Source organism: Perca flavescens, chromosome 15, assembly GCF_004354835.1.
Source record: "Perca flavescens isolate YP-PL-M2 chromosome 15, PFLA_1.0, whole genome shotgun sequence".
Lineage (NCBI taxonomy): Eukaryota > Metazoa > Chordata > Actinopteri > Perciformes > Percidae > Perca > Perca flavescens.
The window spans coordinates 30073787-30092238 of record NC_041345.1 but is presented as its reverse complement, the minus strand read 5'-3'; the positions used below and the strand labels follow the sequence as shown (position 1 = coordinate 30092238).

The following is an 18452-nucleotide window of genomic DNA, read 5'->3' as shown; positions in this document are numbered from 1 at the left end:
GCAACAAATGAGGATGATAGACGAAGAGAAGCACTTTGAATACTTAAAGATTCGTTGACCTACTTCGTCGGATCAAGCCATAAAAGAACTCATCTTAACCCAGTAAGTTTACAAGAGAGAACTCGTCCATGTTTCCTGTTTCCGCTTTGTCGTGCGCCGCTAAAAAAATTAGAGACTTTAAATCCTGGCGTGCCAGCGAGATCTACGTCATTTTGACGTCACATTGTCGTGCGACAAAACCTGTAAAAAGGCCTTAACACTGCCAGAGTGGAGGCTTTAGTTTATTATGCTAGATATTAAGGGACTTGTTTTAAGTTCATCCCAACCTGTAACCTTTACAACTTTATTGCTGTTCAATAGCACCATAACTACAGCCCAACTGTCACTCAATTATTTATGATCTCACACTTTCTCTTTTACTTCAGCAAGAGGATTTGATATCTTATGTTCATACACACACACACACACACACACACACACACACACACACACACAGCATGATAACTGAAGTCGCAACAAACACACCCTGCATGGTGACCAAAGTCGTAGTACTGTAGTGAGCTATTCCAGGTCAGAAGAAAGAAGAGAAGAACGTATACGGAAGAAAAACACACACACACACACACACACACACTGTACACTCTGTCAGGAAGGCTACCAGGAACCTGAATCAGCAGAACTGAATTCACATAAATATAACCAGGATAGAAGTTAAATTAATTTCAGGAAATTTATTTTCCAAACTTTTCTTTATAAAAAATATAAGTCCTCCAATAAGAACAATTCACTTCAAATATAAAATAGATAACACTTCAAATGACACAATAACACAATGTCTGGGTTACATATATCTGTGAATCCACACAGTGAATCACACTATACAGTATAACAGTTATTATTTCCATACGCAGTCAAATATACTCATTGCAGTTTGGACCCCTTACTGGTCTTCAACAACAATCTGACTGAGGCACATTCCACACTTTTACCAAAGCTGAGTAATAGAAAACTATTAATGTCAACAGAAGACTGTTTTACATAACCCTTTGATAATGTTACAGTTCATGTTTAACTCTAACCAAATTATCTTGAATCCTTGTTTACTATCAGTAACTAAGCAGCTGAAGACCTGTTCACAAAACAGAAATTTCAAGAGAGGTTTTACCTATTGTCAATTTGTACAAACAACACATGTTTTCATAGTATTTCCACTAACAGTAAGCACACAAAGAAAGAGGAAATGTTTGATTTCTTGTGGCAAAAAGATAAACACACACTTGGACGTATCCAAACCTAAATTTGGGTGAAATGTGTTTTTTACAGATACAGATAATGTCCACAATTAGAGATGTTCCTCAACTTTTCCCGCCCTACTATCAATTCCATCTCTCTCTCATTTTTGGATTTCTATGACTGCATGTTTGACTATCCACCATCATCTCTGTCTATTGCACACATGTAAAGAAGACAGAGGTAGATACAGGAAGAAGACGCTTGATCCAATCAAGAAAGTTCCCAGACAATCAGGACGCTGACGCTCTGCGATTCGCTTTGATCTCCTTGGCCACCTTTGGTCACTTCATCTCCCAGGCTAATAGTTCTGGTCCTACAGTGCCCTGCTTCTGAAGGACATTTATGGTCAACTTGTAACGATTGTGTCCAAAGTCATGCCAGGTCATGAATGAATCACTTGGCAGTGCGGTACACGGCAAGGTCCAGCGGCTCCTTGGAGGGAACACACCAATCGTCTGCCTCCAAACTCAGCTTGTAGTGACGCAGAGCAGTCTTGTTAAAAACTGGGAGCCTTTCCACTGAGTCAGTAGACAATGCCTAGAGACAGACGCAGAGAATACCCTTTAATGCATGATGACAGAGGTGTTTTTTTTTTCACTTACTTAACTTGATTTTCCTCCTTCTAGACCCGGGCCCTAATCTTTGTACACAGATAACCTTATAAGCTTCATGTAATTGTTAACAATTAACACAAGCTTGGATGTTTTCGTTTTAAATTAATTTCAAACTGTTGTCAGACCAACCAGTCCTTAAACCCAAACCGGCTTGTGCAGTTGCACAGTAAGGACTTACATTCCTGTATATGATAAAATAGGCTATTCAATAGAATAAATGCACGACCAATTCAAATTTAGTTTGGGGTAGGGGTGTAAATCACCATGATACAATTATTATAGATGTTATATTGATTCTTTGGACAGTGATACAATATTTGCTTATATCCAAGATCCAATTAGTTACCTTTATATCAACCCACAAAAAGCAACTAAAATATTATTTGACAATTGTATTACTGAGCTCTTCCAGACATTTAAAGTGCTCATATTATTCTTTTTTCCTTTTCCTTTATTGTGCTATATATCTTTTTTGTGCATGTAATAGGCTTCCAAAGTGAAAAAGCCCAAAGTCCGCTCCAAAGGGACTTACCATCTCCAACAGAAAATATTGTTCACAAACTGCTCCAAACAGCTTTATTATAGTCCAGCCTTTACTTCTGTGACGAACGTGCGTCACTTTTTGTCACACATCATAATGCTTGCATAGCTGCTAGCATGGCATGCCCTCATGCTCTGTTTCTGACTGGCTAGTAGTCCTTACCTAGCTACTGAGCATGTGCGACTCCCAACAAAGATGGAACAGAAGTGAGATGCCTCACTCTGTAGCTAAAACAGAGAGCTCAACACACAGGGTGAAAAGAGGAGCTGCAGCAATGTGCAGTACAACACAATTATGGTGTTTTTTGAAAATTAAACCATGTAAACCTATTCTGATATCTTAAATACAATTATGAACCTGAAAATGAGCATAATATGAGCACTTTAAATGAAAAACAAACTATTATTTCTAATGAATAGAATAAATATACTACCCCTAGTTTGGGGTAGTATAAGCAAACAAGGTAATTTCAAATTAAAATATGTTATCATAGCACCAAAGACAAAGGAACAATTAGCCATTTAATTAACATTCATTTTACCCACAGAAATGTATGAAAATTAATTTGTATACTGAAAAACTAAAGTTTTAGTTACAGGAAGAATCCGTAATTTTAGCAAATATGTTTACTATCTTGTCAAGAGTCTAGGCCTAAGCCTGGATGAGAAGATCAATACCAAAGTAAAAATGTAACTGGAGCGAGCAGCCGGTTAGTTAAGCTTAGTATAAAGATTAGAAACAGCTAAAGCTTAAAAACTAAAGTGGAAAAACAACAATTTGCACTTTTGCAGGTGTTGTGTCAGACTATTTCTTGGCCAGGAGCAGTTAGTTCCTGGAGTCTTGTGTCACTGTGAAGTTGCCAGGCAACCAGCTGAGACTCCTGCTAAGCTAAGCTAACTGGCTGCTGTCTGTAGCTTCATATTTACCGTACAGAGGGGAGAGTGGTGTTCTTCTTATCTACTGTATCTCTTGACAAGAAAGTGAATAAGTGTAATTCCCAAAATGCCTTTAAATTAAATTTTTATAAATCAACACATTTCTTTAACACATAATCTCTGATTTGCGTTATGATCCTTATCATTCATCCATTTCATAAATATAGAATAAGTGTAAATTAAAATTATTCTGTGCAGCTTCTGTAAAAATGTGCTGTCATTGCTTTGACTCTCCACTCATGTTGCCTTTATTTCAAAATAAGAAGGCACGGCTATTTAACATTAACAAATCAGTCCTCTAAGTGCATTTAAAGAAGATAGCTGGTTTAAGGTTTAACTGTACACTTTCATCTGGCTAACATGGCGTTAGTTCTGGATTAGTTGAGCCCCGTTTAAATTCAATTCAATTCAACTGTATTTATAGTGTCAAATCATTAACAGAAGTTATCTCAGGAAACTTTCCAGATTGAGTAGGTCTAGACCACACTCTATAATTTACAGAGACCCAACAATTCCCCCAAGAGCAAATACACTTGGTGCGGCGGGGAAAAACCTTCCTTATAATATTATCATATTAAAGAATGGGGTCCCAATCTTATTACCCAATCAGGCCCTCCTTCAATCACTAAAAATATCAAGCAATATGTTGGTGAATACAGGTGTGTGTATACAGTATATTACCTTCAGGTGTATGACTGCGTCAGTGCCATAACCCTCAATAGAGTGGAGCTGTAACTCTCCCTGAAAGTAGCGAACGTAGAGACGAGAGATGGGCAGACCGTACCCAAACCCTGCCTGCGCGCACACACACAAACAAACACACACACACACACGCACACACACGTTAGCTCTCCTCATGTATTTATATTGTTTTTAAATATGTGTGCTTGTATGTGAGTTGCTCACCAGTGGGGCTCTGTGTTTGTCTCCTATGGAGGGTCTGGGAGCTGTGGAGTACATGTAGCTGAACAGACGCTCGGTCTTCCTGAAGGGAACGCCACCTCCTCTGTCACTCATCTGTACAGGGACATAGATTATGGCGAGGTAAACACAGCGGTGAGGGCTCAGCAGCCATTATGGATGCAAGACAAATTGTCTTTAATCATTAGCATAAAACATAGACTGGGTGACTTGTTATACTGTACATGTGAGTGTGTAACTCCACCATTAGTAACCCTGTTCAGTTTGTCCATGTTAGGCCAAAGGTTCCAGGTATCAAACAATAGTATGCTGAGTGAATCCTGTCTAAATATAGATGCATGATGTGCCAGGAGCTGATTATGTCAATGAATGGGGTTGGTATCTGGATCAGATGATGGATCTGGGATGATAATGAGGGTTTATGGCTACAAGGTAACATTTGAAAGGTTATCTTTTCATAAATCAAATCTAATTTGATTAAAATCTTACACAAATGTGTAATTGTATCCAAAATGTATCTTTCTAGTCATTTAATTAAGCAGCTGAATAGTCAGAGTAACAAGAACAATGGGGCAAAGGGTGAAAACACTTTTCAGAATGGGGACAAAAAGAAAGCATTGATTCTACTTTCTTTCCATTGATTGATTGATTGATTTATTTTGGATAAAGACAAATAAAAAACAGTAATCCAAAGGATAACATGCTAAAGTAAAATACTTATTTCCAGCACGGTCCTTGGTGTTTCACATGTAAAACAATATACAAAAAGCAAACAAACCATTATGGAAAGACATACAATATGGAGGAGGAAATTGAAAAAATATAAACATCACGTAAAAAAACAAACTAAATGAAAAACAAAAAATAATAATATAAATGCTACACAAACTCACCAATTTATCAATAAATATTCACCTTATTCCATAAAAACTGCTTTACCTGCGTTTTAAAAATCCTTCGTGATGATAGGAGTTTTGTAGTAGTAGGCAAACTATTCCATGCCATGATACCAGTGTAGAAAAAATAATTTTTAGATGCATTAGTAGCTCTAAGAACTATGCATGAGCGAATGCTGGCCCTAGTATTATGACTATGCTGCATGTGGACCAAAGTTACATTAGAGCATAAATAATTAGGGGCATGACCATTAACAATGTTAAACATATGGTTCAGCTTAAGTTGTTCTACTCTTAGATGTACAGGTAGTAGACCAGCTCTTGTAAACTCCTCCCTACCTATGTGAGTACGGTGGGGTGCTTTTAATAGGTACCGAATAACATTGTTTTGCAGTACTTGGAATTCCATAGCTTTTTTAAGTATCACATAATCACCTTAAAGTACAAATAATGTGTGTTACATACTTATGCATGGCTTTAGTACAGGAAGGATTACTATCTACTATTTCTTTTGGAGTAAAGAAGTTTAAGTTTCTATTCTTGGTTGAGAATTTGGGGCATTCAACTAAGACCTTCCTTGTTCTTTCTTTCAACTTGTGATGTTTTAGAAAGCTTAACTAATGTGTTAATGTTTGCTAATGCATTCTGGGGTTTTATAACCACTCCTGCCATCATGAATGGTATTTGCTCGCCTTGCACTCTTTTGCAACATAAACACATAAGAATCTGAATTCCCTGATGTGACTTTCCATATGACAGAACACACACTGCCCTTCCCTTTGTCCTTCCTTTCTGGTATGTTAAAGTGATTTTTACTCTGGTTTGTACTGTAGGGCTAAAGTAAATGCAATGCACCAGAAGTAAAAAGCATGTATGTCAAGGACGTGTAACGTCCCTACATCAACATTTCTAGTCAATGCGGAAGCTGCGATTGATCTGCTAACTTCACGTTTTTCATGTCAATTAAAATTGATTGAAGATTTAAGAGTTGTTTCTGTATGTAGAAGAGTCACTCACCTTGATTGACAGGTCCTCTCCACCAAGAGCAACCATGACCTTGATTGGTGGGAGGGTCCTGCTGGCCTCATGGTTCTCAATGGTTGCTCTCATGGCGTTCTACAGAGAGGAAACAGGGAGGTTTATTAGCTAGCTTATCAATTCAAATTGAATTCAATTTTATTGTCATTGGCACAATGTGCAGGCACATATGCAACAAAATGTAGGTAATTGCTTTCCAACAAACACATACACAGTAGATAAAAAAAACACATTATGAACATTATCAACATTATTTACAGACTCAGAATTATTACAAATTACATTCTATTATAAAAATAAAAAATAAAAAATTGTAAATGCACTTGTGCAAATATAGTATATATATATATATATATATATATACAGTATCTCACAAAAGTGAGTACACCCTTCACATTTTAGTAAATATTTCATTATATCTTTTAATGGAACAACACTGAAGAAATGACACTTTGCTACAATGTAAAGTATTAAGTTTACAGCTTGTATAACTGTAAATATGCTGTCCCCTCAAAATAACTCAACATACAGCCATTAATGTCTAAACCGCTGGCAACAAAAGTCAGTACACCACTATGTTAAATTCCCGTAGAGGCAGATTTTTATTTTTAAAGGCCAGTTATTTCATGGATCCAGGATACTATGCATCCTGATAAAGTTCCCTTGGTCTTTGGAATTAAAATAGCCCCACATTATCACATACCCTTCATCATACCTAGAGATTGGCATGGTTTTATGTCAGTTAGCCCAATAGCTAGTTTGATTTGCATTGAGAGATGATTTTATGGAGTTTGACCCATTATGGGGACTAAAAGTCTGCCTCTGCTGCTACAATTTTGACCATTTAAAAAGTGCTGTCTCTCCCAACTTAATGGAACTGCAAAACAAAGTCACAAGAGTGGCCTTTTGAGGCTGTATTCACACACACTGCGGTGGTCCTCGGACCGTCAGGTCTTTGCATTCACTTTAAATGGGGATTTAGGCTGTTTTGTAAATGTCAAAAAAGTTAAACTGATGTTCTGATGGAAAACAAAAATTGTGAAATATTAAGTCTACTTGTGCTACATTGGGGGGTTAAGGAACACAACAGGATGTCACACATGGGCAATTTAAATGACACTCCCACAGGCGCACAACCCTGCGGCGAATCAACAAATTGCCTTTTCTGGTCTGAATGGGCCCTAAGTTATTGAGGAGGCTCCAATACTACTGTATATAGTATAGCAGATATCCTATAGTGTTTTTATTTCTTTGTCTGTGTGCAGATGCAGTATTATTTCTCACCTTGAAGAGTTCAAAAAGTATGTGGTACAGATGAGATGGGATGTATGAGATGTGGATGGGCTCTTTGTTGTTGCTGGCTAAGGTAGGAAAAAATGAAAAACAACAGTTAATGTTCAATGCACAGACATATCAGCCAGCGATAAAAAACTGTGTGTGTGTGTGTTTTGTCACAATGTGTGTCTCACCATTCATCTGCCTCAGCTCCAGCTCTGGTGCTCCGAGGTAATACTGCTCACTCAGCAACTTAGCACTCTCATAGGCATCTAGACAGAGACAGAAAGCAAAAACAACTCTATTCTTTGCCCTGCATAGACATAATGGAACTAACTTATTAACAGATGTGATAAATACAAGGTTATCGTCAGTATAAACAGCATGGATGATAAGCGTGTTGGCTATAAACCAGCTGCTCTGATTCTTTCTGTTCAAACACTGACACTGGCTCAAACTGGATGAGCAGCCTACCAGCTTAATTTGCACAGAATTTTAAATACAGCATGTGTGTATACATGAGAGAAGCGGGGAGAGCGGGTACTTTCACCACCGTCAGTGGTCTTTGCTCATAACACTGTTCTCTTAGGGAATGTCGTTATTTAAGCTGCCTGTGGAAACCCAGCATAATAGATTAATCCAGCCTTGACAGTATCAGATGAACTGTACAAGAAATAGAGTTTCTTGTGCCAAATTTGGAAAACAGATTAGCATTATAAGAATTAAATTACAAGCCAACTAACATGCAGTGAATGTGGGGCACTCAGGGGCCTGGGGGCTCTGGTTGAAATGCAGCCTTGTATCATATAAAGCTGCAACTTAAGAACTACGAAATAACGTACATAAACAAAAGTTTTCTTTTCTATTTTGTGAATTTCTTCAATACTTCAATTGAACTGGAGTCACATGCCATATTATATTAACGCATGTCTAAATAAACGATTATCATGTGACTGTAATGAGAACATCATGTGACTGTAATGAGAGCGTCATGTCAGCTGATAAACCTAATTACCACTGTTCAACCTGTGACAACCTCTCTCTCTACTCCTTCTTACCTCGCACAACCTCTGTCACATCACACATGGAGTCGATACAGCCAATGGTGTTGGGGTGGGCGGGGTTTGTGTTACCGTTGAAGACAAGAGCTGTGAGAAAGCAGAGAAAGAAATGGACTGTTCTTATATAGCTCTTTTCTAGTCAGAACAACTACTCAAAGCGCTTTTACATGGTATAGGAACCATTCACCATTCACACACTGTGGCCAAGGCTGCCGTACAAGGTGCCACCTGCTCATCAGATAATCATTCACACTCCAATGCGCAGCATCGGGGGCAACTCGGGGTTCAGTGTCTTGCCCAGGGACACTTCGACATGGGACTGCAGGGCCAAGGATTGAACCACCAGCCTTCCAATTGGCAAGCAACCGCTCTACCACTGAGCCACAGCCGCCCCAGAAAGAAGACACTACCATTACTAGTAGCAGTAATGACATTAAATAGAGTACTAGCAGTTTATGAGCTATATGATGTTTAAACCGACAGTGTGATCATTGATTTCTGGTCATGTGGTTAGGTATGGTTATAACCAAGCGGCAACTTCCAGGTCTGAAAAGTAAAGCCAATGCTGAAGGGCCTTAAACATGCATTCAATCTCATTTCCAGTAGAGGGCGATTCAAATGGCTCAAAAAAAGTCTGTTTCTATTGAAGTCTATGAGAAAAGGACCCTGCTTCTCACTTGATTTATTATCTTAGTAAACATTTTCATAATGAGTTTATGGCCTCAATCGCTAGTGTGAACTGGTAACTTAAGAGAAAGTCTGCTGATTTTCAACCAGCTCTTTGTTCTGCTGCACACGTTTACCCACTGACAAAACTCTGCTGGATGACTCACGTCAAAAAGGCTGAAAATTGGTGACTTTTCCCTCTTTAGCGATTAGCTGAGGGCAGCCACGCAATTGAAACCATAGAGACACTGACTTATCCTCATCATCCTCCCCAGCTCCAACCTTTCATCCAAATATGGTCACTTATGGTCAAAGATTTTGCGACCCCTCTACATTTGAATCACCGCTGCCGGAGATGCTGTATTCCCCCCGACACGTTGTATTACAGTTATTGTTTAAAACTTTTTCCAGGTTAGCAGGGATGCATACCGCGCAAAACCAACATAAAAAAACATTGAAATGTTCCCTCAGCATTTTGTTTTGTTGCTAAAATGAGCCAAGACATCACCTGATTCCCGTATCCTAAGGGGGCGTCTATTTGGTGGATTTTTCCTTAGTGGTTGTTAACTAGCAAATAAGCCCACTAACTTGAATGTTTAGTAATGACAGTAGTAGTGGTCATAGAGAATAAAAATGTGATCAGAGTATCTGGAATTGTTCATTAACGTTAGCTATGTGTGTTATCTGAAAGCTGAATGGACTCACAGTAGTAAAACAGATTTTATTGTGATCCAAAGACTCTGTGTGAGAGTAAGGACACTATATCTTGGAACGTAATTGTAATAGATATGATGCTTTAAAGAAACTGTTGCAAAAAAAACAGTACCGTTACTTTTGACAACATCACCCCACTTCACAGGCTGGTAGTTTTTTTTGTGTGTGTGTGTGTGTGTGTGTGTGTGTGTCAGCTCACTGTGCTGGTTGATGAGCATGCGGATGGAGATGCGGCTGGTGTAGAAGCGATCCAGGAAGTACTGGATGTTGTGGTCAGTAACAGCGTCCTGCTGGCCAAAAGTGTCTTTGTACTCAATTATTCCCTGAGCCATGGTGGGGACCACATCGTTGTGCCGGTTCCTAATGGCCTCCAAGACCTCCACAAACCTGGGATTGGTGGGCAGAGGAGGGCGACAGAAAGAAGAGGAGAGGAAGAAGACACAGATTAGGTTAGAGGAAAATAATTAAGTGAAAGCAATGCTATCAGTGCCTGAACTGGACCAAAAAAGGTGCCAGTACCCTAATTTATCAGTTTCATGAAATGATCATTGCTTGTGTCTCAGATATATGTATTTAAATTAGTGTGTATATCTTGGGGTAACCCCAAATAGTTGACTATTCGAAGATTCGATCTAAGAAGCCTGATTTGACTGCAAATTTCACAGTTGAATCGTTGCAGTGTCTGAAAATGTGGTTATGAAACAAAGGATCATTCCATTCAGGCTACACGGGTGTGCTGAATGTCTGATGTTACATATAATTGTTTGGTTTCCCCAACAAATCATAATATATAGCCTATTATGGTATAAATATCAGCATATTAACATTACTGTTAATAACAATTAGAATTAAGGGTCCTCATGTGGACAAAAATCATAAGTGCCGGTACTCAGTACTGTTGAGAACTGGCCCATTACAGACACTGAATCCACATCAGTCCTGTTTTGCTTTTAGATAGGTGTGCTACACTCACATCTCAAGGACTCTGTTGTCATCAGGGTTCTTATCCAGAAACTCCAGGATCTCCATCAGGCTCTGGATGTACCTGAGAGAACACAAACACTGTTGAGCCACGGACTATAGAGCATGCCTGCTTTCACAGGAGATAGGCATACACATGCACACAATAACCTTGCTGCAGCCTGGTAGTATTAGCAGAACATTCCACTGGGCGAATGAGACAGAAAAACATTGAGAGAAGCAGGAGGAGGAGACTGAGAGGAGAAAGTAAACACCGCCATCCATCACCAGCCCTGACATGTGTCCGTGGGGTGACGTGATTCGAAAAAGATAAGGTGCCACCTCCCAGCAGATCACGAGCAGCAGCATGGGGTGGGTCATCTCAGTTAGAGTCAGTCAGCTGGTTTCTGTAAATACCTTCAGAACGTCAGCAATAAGTGTTGGTAAACCACCTTCTGGGTCTGTAAAATATCACATCACACTATCGCATTTCCATCAGTGAACATTTTCAAATGTAAATATAAGCAGATCATTTTCCTTTTGCATCATCAAGTCAAATGCGACCTGCAGAATGGCAGTTCATTCCCAAAATGTTACTTTCATAATGGTCAACCCTTTTTTTTTATAAAGCAACATTCTGTGAAAGTGTCCATGTCATTACAACATGTGAGTACAACCTTTCAGAATCTTCTACAGTAACTATCTTCTTATGACAAAGAAAGTGTGACTTTCTTTGTCATTCAACAGTGAAGCTGCAGAACTGAACGTGCTGTTCCCTTTAGCTGCAACAACAAGCAGCCAGGGAAATGGGACAAAGTTCAGCCCCCCTCCCTCCTCCTCCTCCTCCTTTCCCTGCTTTGTAATGTAATGCTGTATCTGATTATATCTGGGCCCATGGTGCAGTGTTGGCCTGATATTAATAGCAATTGGATTAACAACCTTAGACCTACTCTGATAAAAAAAAGAAAGTTTTGAAAGAGTTTTAAAGGTTTTCTCTAAGTAATACAATACATAACAAAAAGAAGAAAAAAAAACAAGGAAGAATGACCAAGTTAGAATTAAAATCGAATCTCTAAGATTTGAAAAAGCCACTTGCCTGTGAAATAAATAACTTCTTATGTTCTTTGTTGCCAAAAGCATCCTGTAGTACCTACTAGAAACAGGGCTACTTCCAGGAACAAAATGTTTTAAAAGAATTTTGAAAGTGTTTCACACGTGAGAAGGGTCAGAGAACAGTGAAGTGAAAACATGAAAATCTCCAAAGGTGGATATTGAATCTTTTTTTGTTACTTGTACATTTACTGTATTAAACTAAGCTCCTTTTGGAAAAAGAAAATGAAATGTCAGTTAACAGCATATTTACTTAAGTAGGGGGCTCTATGACATAAGTCTTTGAGTTCTTCACAGGAGGCAGTGACATGTAAGGTCTGTCAGTAAACAAGTCAGGAAATCAGTCACCAGTCAATCTGTTAAAGGTCCCATGACATGGTGGTCTTTGGATGCTTTTATATAGACCTTAGTGGTCCCCTAATACTGTATCTGAAGTCTCTTTCCCGAAATTCAGCCTTGGTGCAGAATTACAGCCACTAGAGCCTTCCTTAGTATGTGCCATTTCTGTGTCTGTAGCTATTGAGGAGGAGAGAGGGGGGTCAAGGTGGAGGGTGGGTGTGTGGCCTTGACCAACTGCCACTTTTCTGGTTTGAAAGCCACAATGTCTCTCTCTCATGGGCAGGCCAAATTCTCTGGGCGGGCAAAACAGAGAAAGGGGAGGTAACCTTGCTCCTTATGACCTCATAAGGAGAAGATTCCAGATCGGCCCATCTGAGCTTTCATTTTCTCAAAGGCAGAGCAGGATACCCAGGGCTCGGTTTACACCTATCACCATTTCTAGCCACTGGGGGACCATAGGCAGGCTCAAAAAGTGAAATGTTCATGCCATGGGACCTTTAATCAATCAGTCAATCCTTCAGTAAGTATTTGTGCTCTATCTCTATGCCTCACCAGCTCTGGAGCAACTGGACGGAGGGCGTAGCCAGCAGCCGGTCCGGCAGCACATTGATCTCCTTCATGATGTTGGACAAACGGACAGGAAGCTCCTGGCGAAGGAAAACAAATGATGTGCGTTCACAGGCATTGGTCGAACCTGGAGAATAGAACAGAAGAGGATTACAATCCAATGTGAATTAAGCAAAAAAACTTACAAAATCACAGTTATTTTGTATAACCGCAATTAAAGCATTGATTATAGCATTTTTTTTAATGAGAATGGTCACACTATTGTTTGGATCCATCAAACGCGTTTGCAATACCGGCATAGCATCACCTAACAGTAACATTAGCTAGCCTTATGATACTATCTGGAGGACACCCCACCCACAGTTGCAAGTCCAGTCGGCTTTCGAGCGTTAAAAATCTACCGAAGCACCTTCATATGTGTTTAAGTAATGTAGTTAGTCCGTCTGTGGTGTTTTATCTACTATGGTACTATGTTTATTTAGTAACGTTACCGTAAAAGACGACGCTGTAGCGGAAATGGCCGTCATTCAATAGGCTGATGTGAACCTGAATAAATTGACTTTTGGTTTCAGACACAATGCAAACCCTGACTGACCCGAGTGTCCAGTGTTTGTGTGATCTCACCATCCACCCCAACCACCATCCCAAATGCACACATACAAACATACTCACATTCATATACCGTTATACACATTTCACGTTATCCATGCATATGCAAGTCAAGTATGCATGTATGTGCAAATGCTTTGTACTGGTTTGTACACAGTTCCTTTACATTCGTAACAAAAAAAAAAAAAAAACTCCCCTGCTCTCCCAAAAAAGTCAAATTGCCCTACTTTCAGTCTAAAAAAAGAGGTACCCTAGGCTGACAGCTTGTTAATTAACACCTTGTTTTCCTTCAGTGATGAGGTGACATGGGGCAATTAAGCCAATGAGACGCATTTGGACACATTTTATTCCAGGACTGCTCTACCTCTGTCTCAGTGCCCTTTCTGATTGCTTTCCACTGTCGCAATGACTAAACTGTACAATGCAGAGATTATAGAAATAATTAGTGCTGCAAAGATGAATCAATGATTTTCAACTATTAAATTAATCAACAATTGTTTTGATAGTCGATTAATCGGTGTGAGTCATTTTTTGTCAAAAAAGCAAAACTTCTCTGATTCCAGCTTATTAAATGTGAATATTTTCTGGTGTCTTCACTCCTCTATGACAGTAAACTGAATACATTTGAGTTGTAATCAAAACAAGACATTCAAGGACGTCATTTTGGGCTTTGGAAAAGCACTGATCAACATTTTTCACAATTTTTTGACATTTTATATAGACCAAACAACAACAACAACTTGCAGCCCTACAAAGAATAATTTAAACTTCAGGGATAGATGCAATTTGAGCCCAATCCTGTACGTATGGCTTATAGTAAACATACATTGAAACTTAAATAGTAAAATGAGTTTAAAAAATGCATACATACTTAGATATACATCATATACAAAAATAGATGAATAAATACATTTAAAACACAATCAAACAAAAGTGCTCAGTCTTATAAGGTTTCTGTTGCACAGATGTCAGACAAAAATGATAACTTTTTCTTTTACAGGATCAACAGAAAACATGTCTGCATGTAAACATGTTGACAACAGATACTCACCGAAATCCAGGAACTGCTTCATTGAAAGAGGAGAGGGGGAGAACTTGGAGAAATGATCGACGTGTTTGGGCACGTTGGCCAGCGCAGCCGCCTTCATCAGAGACCGAACAAACCTCATTTTACTTGTCATACCCAAAAGCTAATTCAAATATTAACACACAGGACACAAAAATGACATGTAGCCTATAAATCCTCTGGCGTAAAAAAGAGTTAATGACGGTCAATAGTGAGTCGAGTAGTCCAGCAGATGCTGGCGTTTACGTTCTGCAGTCCCCTCACATGAAACTGTTATTTATTAGACGAGCTCAGCCAATGAGAGAGCGCGATGGACTGCAGCCGGCAAATGGGTTTCCAGGAATCCCACCTACTTGACTGTAGCCTACTGTAAAACAGATAAACAAGGAGACGTGCGGTGTGTGTGTGTGTGTGTGTGTGTGTGTGTGTGTGTGTGTGTGTGTGTGTGTGTGTGTGTGTGTGTGTTATATAACGTTTCCTCCGTCAGATACGTCACATCGTGTTTTACATAACGTTCCCATAATACATCCATGAACATTCCTCCTTCAGATAAACAGCATGGGTGGAAAAGTGCACCTGTCTTCCATCAGCTCGGCTTGTAGGCAATTTTGACTGTACCACTTCAATCAAATTTAAATTATCAGAATAGGGTTACAAAGTATTTTTTGTTGTTGTTAAAGATAACAAAAAAAGTAATCTTTGATTAAACTATCCACTGTAAACAATTGCTTCATTAATATGGTGGAGTGGCTCTCATGGAGCCTATAGACTTTTTATTGCATTTACAATACCTTTACTATAATTATGTTTTATGATAAAACTGCTCTACTCTGATGAGCTTTACAGTAAAACTGCTCTACTGTAGTATGATACTGTAATTGTGCTTATAGTATGATATTGTAATTGTGTTTTGGAATATAATTAGTGTAATTGTGTTTTTATATACACATACAAACACACACCTTACTATACAAAAACATTTCATAAAAGAGGTACAGAGTCCAAATATAGTAAATAAAAGTTGTTTATTGTCAACAGATTTACAAAAATTAAATTAAATTATTCTCACTGTTGTAAGTGATGACAAAAAACTCAGTGGCCTAAGAAACAACAATATTGGACACTATACAAAACCCAAACTATAGACAAATAGAAAATACTACAGGAAACAACAAATATTGTACAACAAACATCTACCTCATCAAGATTGTAGCATAAAAATCACATAATTCTTTGGAAATGTTTTCTTAAAAACTGTTATAAACTCTACAACAATAGATCCACAAAATGTGGGCACTACGCATTTTACATAATACATATACACCAACATGAACATGTGCATTATTTAAATGCCAAATGGCCACAAACCAGCAACTTAGCTAGCTAGTCCAATTTATAGTGAACCAACTCAAAAAATATAAAACTGAACATTAACAACGTTAACCAAATATTTAAATACCCCTACATAACGTCGCCCATAGTGTATTTTGTTAAAGTATATTAAAGATACACCGTAGTTTTGTAACATTAACGTTAGCTAACGTATTTTACCAGGCTAACATTAACTAGCACTAGCTAACATAAGCATATCAAGCTCAAAGGGTTATGTTAACGTTATGTTAACTGCGTTGCTAAATCTCAAGGCTCAAATTATACTATAAAGTTAGCAAATAAGTATGCCAATGAAGATAATACAATTTTTATTTGAAAAGATATCTTTTAACATTTGTCTTGTTAGGAGTTGAAGCTACAATTCAGAATGACCAACCTGTAACCAACAGATTTCACTAATTTAGGCCAGATATCTGTTGCCTTGGGCTTACTTTGTGTTGGCATTTTAAACTCCGGTCGATTTATGAGGAGTATGGTTAACCTTTTCTGAGATCTCTGCAAGGTAAATCCAGGCAGCTAGCTAGACTATCTGTCCACACACACACACACACACACACACACACACACACACACACACACACACACACACCTCGCCCCCCCGGTCCCAGCCCAGACCGAGACAAAAACATTTCTCTCTTAACCTTGGTTGTATGCTGTACTATAACAGTTACAATTATATGACCGTATCACATGTACAGAATAAAAAAGAAAACCATGGCACCTCGAAGCCAATAAATGCCTCAAAGCCAATAAATGCACCTTTTATCTTTAACACACAACAGAAGGACACTGTATACCACACGTGTCATTACGACCATATGAATAGTATGAAAAACATTGGTATGGACAACTTAAAAGTGAATGACTCGCAATCACTCAAATATTTTGGTCAAATAACAAGTGTGTTGCGTCAGTTCATTTGACCATGAACAACAGAAAATGTTTACAGCATATCATTCATCCCCTCATGTCTCCCTTTCTAAGCATTCAGGAGACAAATGGAAAGATTTGAGAGTATTTATGTCACAATTTTAACACCGATTTGCAACCAACTGAACAAATTTCTGTTAATTACAGCCCACGGGTAAAAGTTTTTATAAAAAAGGTATTTTTATGTACTGTGCACACAATTAAATGTTCAACTGGTACCACATCTTTTTTGTCAGAAGCGGATGCTGCAGCTATCCCGGCCCTAAAGGAAGTCCGTAAGACTCCAAGGTAAAAATGATCTTGGTCTTATCAGAAAGTGGTGATCACCACCAAAGCTAATTCCAGACCATGCCATTGCCCAGGAAGCAGTGGAGGGCATAACACCTTTTGTTTAAGTCCCTCAGAGGAGCAAGAGTTATCCTGCCATGTTAAAACTCAGCTATTGCGTACAGACTATATTTACCTTAAATAAAATACATTATAATAACTTAATAAGATACAGCGTCTGCCTTTTGTTTGTTGTTGCTTTTCGTGGAGTGTCCTCTTAGCGAAATGCTCTAAGTGAATTTAAGCTGGGCTTTTATTGTGAAGGGTAGACAGGGTAGACAAGGAAGAGCCAGCGATATTGTAGTGCCTGTTTTTTTTCTCTACCTTTTTTAACACAATTTTCCTGTCAGCTATCTGCTTGTGCTCCAGGAAAGTTAAGAAACGTTTGCATGGTATATCCAGCAATCATGTAGCGTTGGAAGCAGCAAAAAGTGAACCGCAATCAAAGCTGTTAAACACCCCCTCCCCACTCCATGCTGCTGTGCAGAATGTGGTTTTTTTTGGACATCATTTTTTTTCTTCATCCTTTATTTTAGTTTTATTCACAGTTTTTAATATCCAATATTCAATGCTGTCCAAACTGCTCCAGATGCTCCAAAATCCAAACCCCAAGTTTATTGGGTTACCAGGAAACCAAGTGTGAAGTAGATTGGATGAACGGTTCATGAGATATGTCAAAGACAGATGCGCACACACACACACACACACACACACACACACACACACACACACACACACGCGCGCTTTGCAACTTATTCAATAGATACCAGGGGGCTGTTTCCCATAAGCAGTAATCTAGGATAACCGATAAAGCTAGCCTTGACTACAGTAGTCTAATCAGTGCATCTGTTGCACACTTAAAACAGACTCCGTCTTCTCTTTTGCAACTTTATTTTGCCAGTTCTGTTGGAATTCTGTTTTTACACAAAGCAACAAACAACTTCTAATAGCAGCGACCTAGCCTACGTTTTTCCGTTTGTTTACTTCACTCGGCTCAGCTCTTTTCTTGGCTGCCGCGCTGACTTATGACATCATCGTAAGCGACCTTTCACCTTCCAGTAACATAAATTAGAATAATATCCAGAATGTTTTTTTAAAATGAAATTACGATGAGATAACAGTGATTTCCCTACAGAATTCTGAACATATGCCCTATTCTAGGAAATTCTGAAATTATAAAAATACTTCTAGATAACAT

General features: G+C 38.7%; 1 protein-coding gene across 1 annotated transcript; it reads right to left on the bottom strand.

Annotated features, from left to right (window-relative positions):
• Positions 1–711: 711 nt before the first annotated feature.
• On the bottom strand, positions 712–14891 carry LOC114569490 (pyruvate dehydrogenase (acetyl-transferring) kinase isozyme 2, mitochondrial). The gene is made up of 11 exons (XM_028599329.1): positions 14591–14891; positions 12916–13057; positions 10928–10999; positions 10154–10341; positions 8572–8661; positions 7708–7785; positions 7523–7599; positions 6218–6316; positions 4290–4400; positions 4065–4178; positions 712–1830 (listed from the first exon to the last, which is right to left on the bottom strand). Exons 1-11 carry the CDS (start codon positions 14718–14720, stop codon positions 1687–1689), a joined length of 1245 nt encoding a protein of 414 aa, XP_028455130.1. The 5' UTR covers positions 14721–14891; the 3' UTR covers positions 712–1686.
• Positions 14892–18452: the final 3561 nt, after the last annotated feature.

Excerpts from the sequence above, each read along its gene's own strand:
- LOC114569490 (XM_028599329.1), bottom strand. The coding sequence starts at position 14,720 with ATGACAAGTAAAATGAGGTTTGTTCGGTCTCTGATGAAGGCGGCTGCG. Across the intron at positions 8,662-10,153 it reads CATGCTCATCAACCAGCACA|CTCTTGTCTTCAACGGTAAC; the intron begins GTGAGCTGACAC and ends GCTTTCTCACAG. Across the intron at positions 7,600-7,707 it reads GGAGCTGAGGCAGATGAATG|CCAGCAACAACAAAGAGCCC; the intron begins GTGAGACACACA and ends TTCCTACCTTAG.